At 39.7% G+C, this 11,410-nt stretch overlaps 2 protein-coding genes across 6 annotated transcripts; one reads left to right on the top strand and one right to left on the bottom strand.

Annotated features, from left to right (window-relative positions):
* The first annotated feature begins 1,191 nt into the window (after positions 1-1,191).
* On the top strand, positions 1,192-5,566 carry LOC104414768 (homocysteine S-methyltransferase 3). The gene is made up of 7 exons (XM_010025933.3): positions 1,192-1,548; positions 2,700-2,756; positions 2,852-3,078; positions 3,305-3,434; positions 4,415-4,618; positions 4,774-4,845; positions 5,257-5,566. Exons 1-7 carry the CDS (start codon positions 1,372-1,374, stop codon positions 5,437-5,439), a joined length of 1,050 nt encoding a protein of 349 aa, XP_010024235.2. The 5' UTR covers positions 1,192-1,371; the 3' UTR covers positions 5,440-5,566.
* Positions 5,567-6,490: 924 nt separating this feature from the next.
* Positions 6,491-10,836, bottom strand: LOC104414770 (protein RDM1). 5 transcript variants are annotated; one of them, XM_010025935.3, is made up of 3 exons: positions 10,653-10,809; positions 7,233-7,397; positions 6,491-7,086 (listed from the first exon to the last, which is right to left on the bottom strand). In XM_010025935.3, exons 2-3 carry the CDS (start codon positions 7,390-7,392, stop codon positions 6,719-6,721), a joined length of 528 nt encoding a protein of 175 aa, XP_010024237.2. In that variant the 5' UTR covers positions 7,393-7,397; positions 10,653-10,809; the 3' UTR covers positions 6,491-6,718. The 5 variants fall into 5 exon arrangements, 3 of the variants coding, with proteins under 3 accessions (XP_010024237.2, XP_018717575.2, XP_010024236.2); XM_018862030.2 differs by lacking the exon at positions 10,653-10,809 and adding an exon at positions 8,089-8,242; XR_005546058.1 differs by lacking the exons at positions 6,491-7,086; positions 10,653-10,809 and adding an exon at positions 8,089-10,642 and having other exon boundaries at positions 7,239-7,397.
* Positions 10,837-11,410: the final 574 nt, after the last annotated feature.

Consider the following 11,410-nt stretch of genomic DNA (forward strand, 5'->3'; position numbering starts at 1 on the left):
CATGGTGATACGACAAGTTTTAATTCCTAAATAATTGAAAATATCATAAATTCCGAAAGTTAAAATGAAAGTATATAGAAGGAAATTTCTTGAATTCCCCGCACCTTCTAAAATTGGATTTTTCCTATTAAGGGTATGCAACCAAATCGATTTTACTCGGGAATTTGATCAGATCGCTTGAAAATAAGTCAAGGAACTGATTTTTATTGGAATTGGTCTGGGAACAGATTCTCAATGAATACCCAATTGGGAGCCAAACCGGACCACTCTATTTTTGAACTGGTTTCGAAAAAAAAGTCGAAAGCCTAATTTGTTTTTCGCATGTATTCTAAACTCAAAACTCCTTCATCTTTTATCCTTTCTCAGAACTCCTCACTAGTTTTTCCTCTTTCCTTAATTTTTATGGATAAATGAGGAAATTGAGTTTTATAATTTATATTTTCTGTTATGTATTTGAACTTTTTATATAATTGTACGTGAATATGTACTCATCTTATGGGATTGTTATTTTTGGCGAATTATGATTTTTGTGATTCATTTTTTACTTCGAATCATTTCATTATTCATAGTTTCATATGATTTTACTGAAAATATGAACCAAGAAAGGAACAAAAAATAAAATAGGTTCACTAATAAACCCTGTAATTGGACCGGAAAAACAGAGAAGGTTCTAGAAGCGGTTATGATAGATAGGCTCCAAAAAATCTACTTATCATGTAATCGATCACTCATATTTTTCACCCACAATCTGACGTGCTTTTCCAAACCATCGCAAGAAAAATCAATACATTGGAAACCATGAAATTTTTCGATTATTAATTACTTAATCAATACCTTGAATATACTCATTAATGAAAATTTATTCGTTTCTTTTCGAGGAGGATATTTGGTCACTTTGAAATTCGACTCCGTCAATTGGGCCTCTTTTCTATAAATCTCAAAAAGTGCTACATCTAAACTTTTTTAAAATTTGGCCAAAAACTAGCCAATAATATATATCCCGTCTTTGTCAATAATAATCTATCACTATAAAAAAAATAAAAAAAAAAAAAAAAAAAAATAAAAAACTCTTTGTCTCCTCAACTCTCCGGCAAGGCCGGAACAAGCTACACGATTGGCCGGCCAGGGGCAAAACAGTCATTCCGCCTCCATCTCCCCCACTACGTTTTCTCCATAAATACGTCGCTCCCCTGGTCTCTGTAAATCAGCCATAGCTGTCAGCTTCTCCTTGCTTTCTCTCTCTTTCTCTGTCTCTGCTGCGACGACAACAACAAGAGCAAGAGGAAGCGCGACGACCTTTCTGGGTTTTCTTCCGCGTACAAAATCCCGCCGACCCACTTCTTCTCCTCCTCCTTTCGTTGCCGAACGGGCATGGGGCTCGTCACCGAGAACACGCCGTCGTTCATGCCGGACTTCCTCAAGCGGTGCGGCGGCCACGCCATCATCGACGGCGGCTTCGCCACGGAGCTCGAGCGCCACGGCGCCGATCTCAACGACCCCCTCTGGAGCGCCAAGTGCCTCATCACTTCACCCCAGCTCGTCAGAAGAGTAAGCGAAAAAATGGAAAAAAAATCATTCCTTTTCCGTCGTGTTTTCGTCGCGGGATCTCTCTCCGTAAAAATTGGACTTTGCCGTTCGTATGCGTATGTTGTTTCTTTATCGCGTTGCGTCGAGAATTCGCGGTTCGAGTGAAATGGTGAGATTTGGGGAGTTTGGAAGTGAGGGGGGCGATGTTTTTTGAGGTGGTTTTGGTTTAGAGTTTGAAGAAAAGCATGATCTACGGTGTTTAGTTTAGAGTGAGATAATGCAAACTATGATTTCCTGTTTTAGCTTTATTTTTCCCGGGAAAAAAATTAAAGACTGCACCCTGTGTTCGTAAATTTTTTTTTTCCTATTTGGCATCTGACTTTGAAGCTTGGGAACGAGCTGTTATGTCGTTAGACCAAGTGGGTAACATTTTTTTTACCGTTTTATGTTGCTCTGCACAAGAATTTATTCGTTCTGACAATGACTTGGATAAGGATGTTCTGCCCATCTAAATGTTTATTCATGGTATCTTTGGGAATTTGTGGGACAGTTGTCTCTGTCTGGTGGATTTTTTTTTTTTTTTTTGGTTGTTTTGATGAACCTACCAGGCTTAATAGTGGAATGTAATATGAAATCACGACGTGATTCTTCATTGTGCTGTCTGTTTTTGCAACATATTCTAATGATACAACGAGAAGTAGGACAAGAACAAAGTATTGATTCCTCTCGCTGGTTTATTCCTGCAACATGCTTTAATGATACAACAAGAAGTAGGGAAGAAAAAAGTATTGATTCCTTCCACTGGGTTGTGCTATTTCTGACGCTTTAAAGACCTGGGGAAGGTGTTTTACAAGAGAGGAAAAAAAAAAGAAAAAAGGAAAGGTTCTGGGAAGGTACTGCTAGCCTGGTTGTGTGAGAAGTTTATAATGTTCCAGGATTTTTTTGAGAAAAGAGCGAACCCTCTGGAAAAATAGACAATGTTCTGGACTTTGTCATGCCGTGGACAAAAATGAGAAGCACTGGAACTGTTAATCTCACATGTCCTGTCCAAAATCAGAACATAGTTGTCCTGATGAAGTATGTGCATTTGAGCCCATGTGTAGCTATAAGGAGCACCATGAAGAAATTTATCCTTTATCTTATTATTGTGTTTCTTTTGCTCAACATTACAGGTTCACTTGGACTACCTTGAAGCTGGAGCAAATATTATATTAACGGCATCTTATCAGGTATTACTTTTATCTTCTCAGCACTCATGCAAAACATTAGCAAAAAATATGGATTATTGGATATTGATGCTGCATGACTTGTTTAAAAATGACAGGCCACGATTCAAGGTTTTGAGGCCAAAGGATTGTCAAGAGAAGAAGCTGAAACTTTACTCAAAAGAAGTGTTGAAATTGCATGTGAGGCAAGGGAGATATATGAGGAAAATTGTGCAAAGGATTCATTAAACTTCACGGAAAATGAAAGAATTGCAACAAGTCCTGTTCTAGTCGCCGCTTCTATCGGAAGCTATGGAGCTTACTTGGCTGATGGGTCTGAATATAGGTAAAGTTTGTATTTTTTCTTTATCTGAGTGATCACGTGTCTTAATCTTAACTATCCCAATAAACCTGCATTCACAGAGGGTGTGGAGGTCTGAACACGTTGCTTGCATGCGTTGGCTGCTGATGATTTATGTATTTTCATAAAGAATAAATATTATGAGCAAGCGTAATAAATGTTACAATATAGTGCCTATAATAACAACTGTTACTTCTGCTCCACTCTATAGTGGCGACTATGGAGATGCAATTACTCTTGAAACATTGAAGGAATTTCACCGGAGAAGAGTACAAATTCTAGTCAACTCAGGAGCCGACATACTTGCATTTGAAACTATTCCAAATAAGCTGGAAGCAAAGGTATGGCTTACAGTACTTCTGCATTGTTGGCATGAGGTGGCAAAATTCTCTTTCTGTGTATGTCATATAGTATTATAAAGTAGTCAAGCCATACTGACTATGGAGCTCATTCATCTTTAAACTTCTCAATTTTGTGCTCTATACAATTGTTTATATTGGTAAAACCACAACATCTGACCTATTCTTTAAGCTTCTCAGTTTTTGCTATATGTAAAATATATTACTTTTTATTTAAGAAAAGCTATACATTTTTGTTAATATGCTGCTGTTTGACCCTCGCAATTTCTTCAGATCTTCCTTATTTTGCTTGTCTGAAGCTTACAGCTGTAGGACGGTGTGTTGGAAGAATTGAGTCAGCTTTATATATTTGTTCATCCATAAATCAATCGCCTATGATAGGATGCCTTGATATTTTTTCACGAGGCATCACTTTCTGTGATGGATCCTTGGGCAAATATAAAATTGCTTGACATTTTTGTTGATTTTTTTTTTTTTTTGGTCGAAGACATTTTTGTTGATATGCTGCTGTTTGACCTTGCAATTTCTCGAGATCTTCCTTATTTTGCTTGTCTGAAGCCTACAGTCCTAGGACAATTCAATAGAAGAATTGAGTAAAGTCAGCTTTATATACATGTACAGTCCATAAACCAATCACTTCCGATAGGATGCCTTGATATTTGTTCACAAGGCTTCACTTTCTGTGATGGATCCTTGGGCAAATATAAAATGTCCAACTGTGTCACTTATGCAAAACTAATTTATTGAGTTGCTTGTCCAATTTTGAAGATCAGGGTATCCTTCTATCGACTACCATATAGCAATTTGGTCTGATGATTTGCCTTCTTGATGCAAAACTAGATATGCTTTCTAGAATTGGTGGATTTGATTGCTTTGCAGCTGTGGATGTCATGTCGTTGTGTCTCATGCAGCCTTGATGTATATATTGAGTAGGTGTACTTATATTTCTTTCTTTATTGCAGGCTTATGCCGAGCTTCTTCAGGAAGAGCATATAACAACCCCAGCATGGTTCTCTTTTAATTCGAAGGATGGAATTAATGTGGTCAGTGGTGAACCTATGGTAGAGTGTGCAGCCATTGCAGATTCATGCAAGCAAGTTGTTGCTGTTGGGATCAACTGTACCCCTCCTAGATACATTCATGGGCTTATAACTTCTATTAGGAAGGTATAAACTGTAAATCCAATTCTGTGTTTTTTGTTTCCTTTTTAGCTTATTTCTCTTTGTTATACTTGGTGCTTTGTGCTACTCTCGTTAGGACTTGTCCGAGTGAACCTACAAATTCTTATAGTTTTGTGATTTGGCATCAATGAATTTGGCAGGCAACTGAAAAACCCGTGCTCATCTACCCAAACAGTGGTGAGACGTATGATGCAGAACACAAAGAATGGGTGGTAAGTTTTTGCTCAATAAACTTCTTGGCATATCCACTTTCATTGCAATGTCTTGGTGACCAGTTTCCACTTTCATGAAATCTCTCGATATTACATTCTTGCAAAAAATTCTGGGACAATCATCTTTTGTGTGCCAATACAGAATCTTAGAAGATAGTATGTGTAAAGCACCTTACCCGCTTGAAAAATTAAAAAAAAACACCTCCTGTTGTTGCTGCAAAACCAGATTATGCTGAATGCTTTGAGAGAGAAGCTTCCTTAGAATGATATTGAATTGATCCTGTTCCTACTGTGCTGTTCAGAAGTCAATTAAGTTTGTTTAGGGATAGAACCATGGTTAAATTATTCCGTTTTCACAAATCTCTCATTAGAGACTATAGAACTGACCTTGGATGTTATATTTCGTTGCAGCCATCAACTGGAGCGGTGGACGAGGATTTTGTATCGTATGTAGGCAAGTGGCGTGAGGCCGGTGCTCTACTTTTCGGAGGTTGCTGTAGAACTACACCAAACACCATAAGAGCTATAAGTCGAGCTCTCTCCGACAAATCGTCTGCTTGTTCCACTCTAAGCTCCAATGTAAATAACAAGTAGTTAGCTATTGAGAGCTTTTTCCCTGTTTCTTCCAAGTGCTGTTTTCTTAGCCCTTCTCCTGCGGTTTTAAGACATGGAAAATAAGAGTAATCAAGGGTAAGGTATCGAGTTCTTCTCTTCTTGTTCACGCGTTGGTCGGCTTTGTGGGAGAAAAGATAAAATGCACGTGTATTCGGTCTCAGAATCCATCAACCATGCAATAAAGGGTCTATGTAGTCCCATTGAACTTGTCTAGGATTTGGTTTCTATAGCTTCCAAATTCCAAATAACGGGCTTAGAACGCAAACCAAGTAGACGTAAAAAATGTAGTCGTATCGCGCATCGGACGCACAATGACTATAATTTGAATTCAAGACGGTAAGAATGAGCATAACGCACATTTAAATGTTTTTGGTCGTTTAACCGCGGAGCGCTTTAATAATAGATGCTGGGCTGAAGGGTTCATTAGAGATGGTGAAATCCTTTTTGCGAGTATTTGATTCATCAAGACACTATCGCTTATGAGATCACGAGAAGAATACAGTGAAAACTTGGGCCTTCCTAAATGCAGAACATTTCAATCATTAGAAAGTTAGAAAGAGCATGCCAATGCTTGGAATGATATGCTCTAAATGCGTTGATAAGATGAGGAGTCTTCCTCTGATTTATGGCTGCTGAAGCCTGAAGAACCATCAATATATGCAGGCATGGGCTTGATTCATCGGTGTTTGTCCTCCATTGTTGATGCATCAAGAGAAAAGGAACCGAGACAAATAGAAAAACATGTTTGCTACACATATGTTCAGCAGCAGCCGTAGATACGATCGTAATTTCCCAAAGCGAAAATTCGAGGCTTCTATTTGTCTAGAGATCCAAATGGGTTCAAGTGTTTGAAGAGCATATTTATCAAAACAAATACGATAAGGTTCTTGCAGAACTGATCCCAACAAAAACACATACGCCTGCGCTAATACTGCGGTATTGAAGAAATTAAGAGCCACCACCGCTATCAAGATTGGGGCATTCAGAAACCTAAACTTCAATGGAAACGCCCTCAAAAATAGGAGAGAGATGAACAGAAAAGAAAAGGACTGATATTGAACGAATCCATCTGGTTCCACCTCCAAGGGGATTCTCTAAACAGAAAAGGAGCATCCGCCAAAAATATCTGTCCACCAGACTTCTCAAAGACTAGAGAGGGGTGCAGCTCAGTGATAGAGCTATAGACAGAGAGGATTACAACAGTCCAGGACTACTGGGGAAGCAAAAGGGCAGGACAATGAGTCTCTGAGAATGAGGCTCATAGTTCTGGGAATACAGAATCAACAAAGGTATGGTACAGCGGATCTGACTCCCAGAGCTTAGCAATGTAATAGTGAGATGAAGTGCGCCGGTGAACTTCTTCAATGAGCCAAATCATGGCTTCGGCTTTGACGGGATGAATGATCATGTCGAGTGGCTCATCTTCAGTCCCCGAGCCGATTCTCTCTTGGTCCCACTGCTTAAGAAGGACATTGGTCAGGTAATGCAATGGTTGTCCGTACAGTTGCTTGATCGATTTGCCTAATCCCATCCAGGAAGTAAATGGAATCAGGGAACCACGGTGGGTGGGTATTGTGATCTGGTTCATGTACTGCTGGTACATTTCTGCCCTTTTGATCAAGTCACCTGCATCAGAAAGTTTTGACCTAGTGGTTCAGTTAACTTCATGAATCCCCTACATAAAGAACCATAATCATCCAGTGCCCATGCCTTACATTGGCAAGGCTTCATTGATTATCGTTGTAAATAACCACTATTGTGAATAAAAGTACCTTCCGATGTTGCATCTTGAAAATTACGTTCTATTGGAATGGGAATTGCAGGGAACTTGCCACGAGATGCATCAGTAGCCTCCATCTCGACATCTGAGGAAGTAGATCCGTCAGATGATATCACATCCACCTGGTCACCCCATGGCATATTCCTTTTCATTTTATCTAAACAGAAAAAGCCATGAGAGTCAATTAGCTGTCAGCTGCCAACACAAGCCTCAATCTTAGCTGCAAACTACTTGAGCAAAGTGTCGCCTTGGTACAGGCACTCGCCTAAGCGGTGCCTACATGAAGGTGATTCGCCTCACAGCAGGCAAGGCGACCGTGCTTTGGCTGGTGCTTTTGACAATACTGACCATGAGTGACGTGGAGGCAAAAGCATTGCCTTTATTAGCAAATAAAAAGTTCACCTACCCTGTACAAGAAGCTTTACTTATGATGAAAAATAAATGAATGCAGAAAAACAAAAAGATCTACACGAGTACTAAGAACATTGAAACGATGAAAGGGTGATGCAAGTGGCCATTTATTCTTCAAGCACACTCCAAAGAAATCCTCACATGCAATACAACATATGCAGCCTCAGAATCAGATTACATTGGAAGAGTAGCTAAAATATAAATGGACAAAAAATGGAGTGTCCTTGTTTAAGCTTTAACACATATTATCTGCACACAGCTTTCCTGCTGAAATTGTAAGGCATTCAAAGAAAGAAATGGCAGAAGGAATAATGCCAGCAGCTATTCATTTTACTAACAGGACAGTGCAAGCATCACATGCTAAAAACACATGCAGCCATTTAATTAAATTCCAAACAAAGAGGAGCCTAGATGTGTTTTGGACTATCTGGCTATACCTTTGACACCTAGTATAGTCAAGCTAATCCCCCACTCTATTCACAGCACAGGTCAACTTCTGTAGCCAATAATAGAATAGAGGAACCATTTGAGAGACATTAAAACTGCAAATTCCTTTGAATAACAAAAAGTACAAATCCGAATAGCTTTTTCCTCTCAAACACAGTTAAATCTCTGCCCACTCTTTTGCCTCTGACATTAGCTTCTGAATGTGCTCCTTTTGTTTTCCCATGCTCATTCCATCAAGCTTATTTACCAGCAATTTGTATGTGGTTTCCCATGGTACTATTCCTCTCGCCACCATTTCTTCAAAGAACAAACAAGCCTCCTCAAGTTTCCCAGATTTGCAAAGCCCACGTACCAAAAGAGAGTAGGTTGAGACTTCGATGCTGACATCATTTTTAAACATGTGGTTCAACAAAAATTGAAGAACCTTCATTCTCTTCTTTCTGCAGCACATCTTTATTAGAGATGCATATGTCTTGAGATCTGGCTTACAAGAATCTTCTTCCATTTTCTTAAGAATCTTCAAAGCAGTCTCTTCTTGTGAATGCTCACAAGCAGCAGCAATTACTGTGTTATATGTCAACAAGTCTGGTTTAACTCCTTGTTTCCCCATGTCTTCATATACATCCCACGCATCCTTAAATCTACCAGCTTTACTCAAGATATAAATCAATGAGCTATAAAAGGAGGGATCTGGAGCACAACCGATGGTCTTCATATTTTCATAGACCCCCAGTGCATCATTTATTTGCTTTGCTTTCCCCAAACCTTGCATTAAAATAGTATAGGTCACGGTATTTGGCGAACAACCCTTTTTCTTCATTTCATCCAAAATGGCATTTACATTATGAAAATCCTGTTCACGACTGTACCATTCGACAAAACAAGTATAAGAAATGACATTAGGTTCGAATCCTTGTTGCTCCATCTCTTCCAAAAATTTTCTTGCATTATCAAATTGTTTACATTTACAGTGTCCATGTATCAAAATATTGTAAGTATGAATATCACATGGGATACATGCCTTAAACTGCAAAAACACTTCAAGGGCATGCTCAACACTATTTTCCTTAACCAATGCATCTATTAGCACATTCATTGCAGCAACATCCCTCTTAACACCAAATTGCTCAATTTCTTTAAAGACCTCTATTGCATCTTGATACTTACCTGCTCTAGCAAGCCTTCTCATGACCTTACTCATAGTTGCCAGTGTAACATAACCTTCTAACGTCCTTATTTCCTCCACCAACTTCCACATCAAATGGAACTTTCTCGATTTCCCTAATATGTCAACCATTAGATCACATAACACAGATGGATGATGGTGACCCATTTGGAGTTTGGCCCAAGTGAAAACACCAAAAGCTGGGATCCAATCATTGCTAAATTTTTTCAAAATCCGCTCAATCATCCTGCTTGAAGAACCAACGCCACTAGCATTCAAAGCTGCAACAACACAATCTGGTGATGAATACCGGTTCCTCAAAAGTTTGCAGACTTTCTCAACATTAATTTCTTCTATGTCACTCGATGTAACCTTGGCAACTTCAGTACGACCATATGGCCCATAACTGTTAACCCAAGAAGCGAGGGAAGGGATCACAAAATTTTCATCTGCATCAGGACTTCCATGGCTCTTGTCATCAAGGCACTTCACCCAACTTGGGATCTCCGGCGACTCATTTCTCTCAGGCGGCTTAGTGAGAGTACAAAAGGAGTTGCACAAGTAGCAACTTGAAGCAACATAGAAATCAGTCTTTCTTCGAGAAATCGAACGGGATAAAAGCTTTGCAATTTGGGACTTTGAAAGCATTTTAGATGGCCAGACCTGGATAAGACAGAGATTGCTCAGAAACTACAAAAATTGCAGCTCGCTCATGCAAACAAGAGGTTTTCCCCCGCTTGACTAATAAAACCATTGAGAGTAACCATTTGTCCTAGACAATACACAAGCCCCACCGAAGGAAACTCCGAGTTTTCCAGCTATAACTGATGAATTATAAGCATCAGAGCTATGCAATCACTGCTCCCTCCACGCCGATCCTCTTCAGCCTAAAACCTCGGCATGCTCTGCTTTTACAAAGGCAATTCGGGAGCGCCCTGAGCCCGCACAATTCAACAAAATGCGAACGATACAATTAGCCATCAACGAACGCGGACGCCCACATTCCGGTTCATGCAGGCAAAGATTCAAATTCCCCAATCGCTGCAAGCTGAGCAGGTTGCCCCGCTTCGGCCCCGTCACCCGGCCGCATAACAAAATTTCACCCATTTTCTCCGTTCGAGAAACGACGACCGCGACGACGAAAACAGTAAACGCAATTTGAATCACGGACAGCGCGGGCAACCGAGCAAAGAAACGTTCACAGCTCCAAGCGGGTTCCTTTCCCGACAACCGCAACTACCCACGAATCGGCGAACGGAAAAATGGCAAGATCGAACGACGGGCCGAGAAAAGAACCTGCTCCGACCACCTGGGTCACCCGTCCGACAAGAGCAATCGAGCCACACCCACAGACGCAGAGAGAAAGAGAGAGAGAGAGAGAGAGAGTACCTGGGCAGGAAGGAAAGCGAAGAACGGCCACTGGAGGCGGGGAGCTTCAAGCGGCGGCGGCGGCGGCGGAGGGCGGCGGCCGGCGGCGGATGAGGGCGGAGATCGGGCGGCTCTGTGAACTGCGGGTGGGGGTTAAAGGGGTGAAATCGGGCGGTGGAGAAACTCAAAACCTCGGCTTTTGAGCTAATTTTGCTTTTAATAATTACACTAACATTACTGAAAAATGGCCAAAATGATTTTCTCAATTGGAGCCCATAGTTATTTACTTTTCTCTTTGTTTATTTATTTATTTTTTTATGTAGGATTTATTACCATAAACAAAATGATTTATCTCATGTATGTCAAGTGCAATGTTTATTGTTGGATTTTGCTTCTATCAAATTTGGTTTCGTCAAAAGAGAAATTTCTAATAAATCTAGTTATTTATTACGTTGTCGAGTAAATTTATGTATAAATTATCAAGAAGAATTTATAAGATAATTAATATCGATAAGTTTTTTAACCTAATTACTTGATTACAAATTTTCACTTTTTCACATTTTCAAATGCCTTTTTATTAGTTTTCTTTTATATTCATAAAAGGGAAAATTTCAAAAATGGACATGAAGTGTCAATTTGTTGCTCAAATAAAAACAAAAGTGGATATTGTTTGAATAATTTGGAAGTCTTATCACTTTCTCAAATAAGGGCGTCACGGTGAATATTGTTTTGAGGAAAATTCCAAATAAGGACCCAAAGTTTGACCAATTTTCTAAAAT

Source organism: Eucalyptus grandis, chromosome 8, assembly GCF_016545825.1.
Source record: "Eucalyptus grandis isolate ANBG69807.140 chromosome 8, ASM1654582v1, whole genome shotgun sequence".
NCBI lineage: Eukaryota > Viridiplantae > Streptophyta > Magnoliopsida > Myrtales > Myrtaceae > Eucalyptus > Eucalyptus grandis.

What these genes read in the sequence shown, in the direction of transcription:
- LOC104414768 (XM_010025933.3), top strand. Translation starts at nt 1,372, where the DNA reads ATGGGGCTCGTCACCGAGAACACGCCGTCGTTCATGCCGGACTTCCTC. An exon ending in GCTGATGGGTCTGAATATAG is followed by an intron (nt 3,079 to 3,304) that starts GTAAAGTTTGTA and finishes TCCACTCTATAG; the next exon opens with TGGCGACTATGGAGATGCAA. An exon ending in CAAATAAGCTGGAAGCAAAG is followed by an intron (nt 3,435 to 4,414) that starts GTATGGCTTACA and finishes TCTTTATTGCAG; the next exon opens with GCTTATGCCGAGCTTCTTCA.
- LOC104414770 (XM_010025934.3), bottom strand. Translation starts at nt 9,911, where the DNA reads ATGCTTTCAAAGTCCCAAATTGCAAAGCTTTTATCCCGTTCGATTTCT.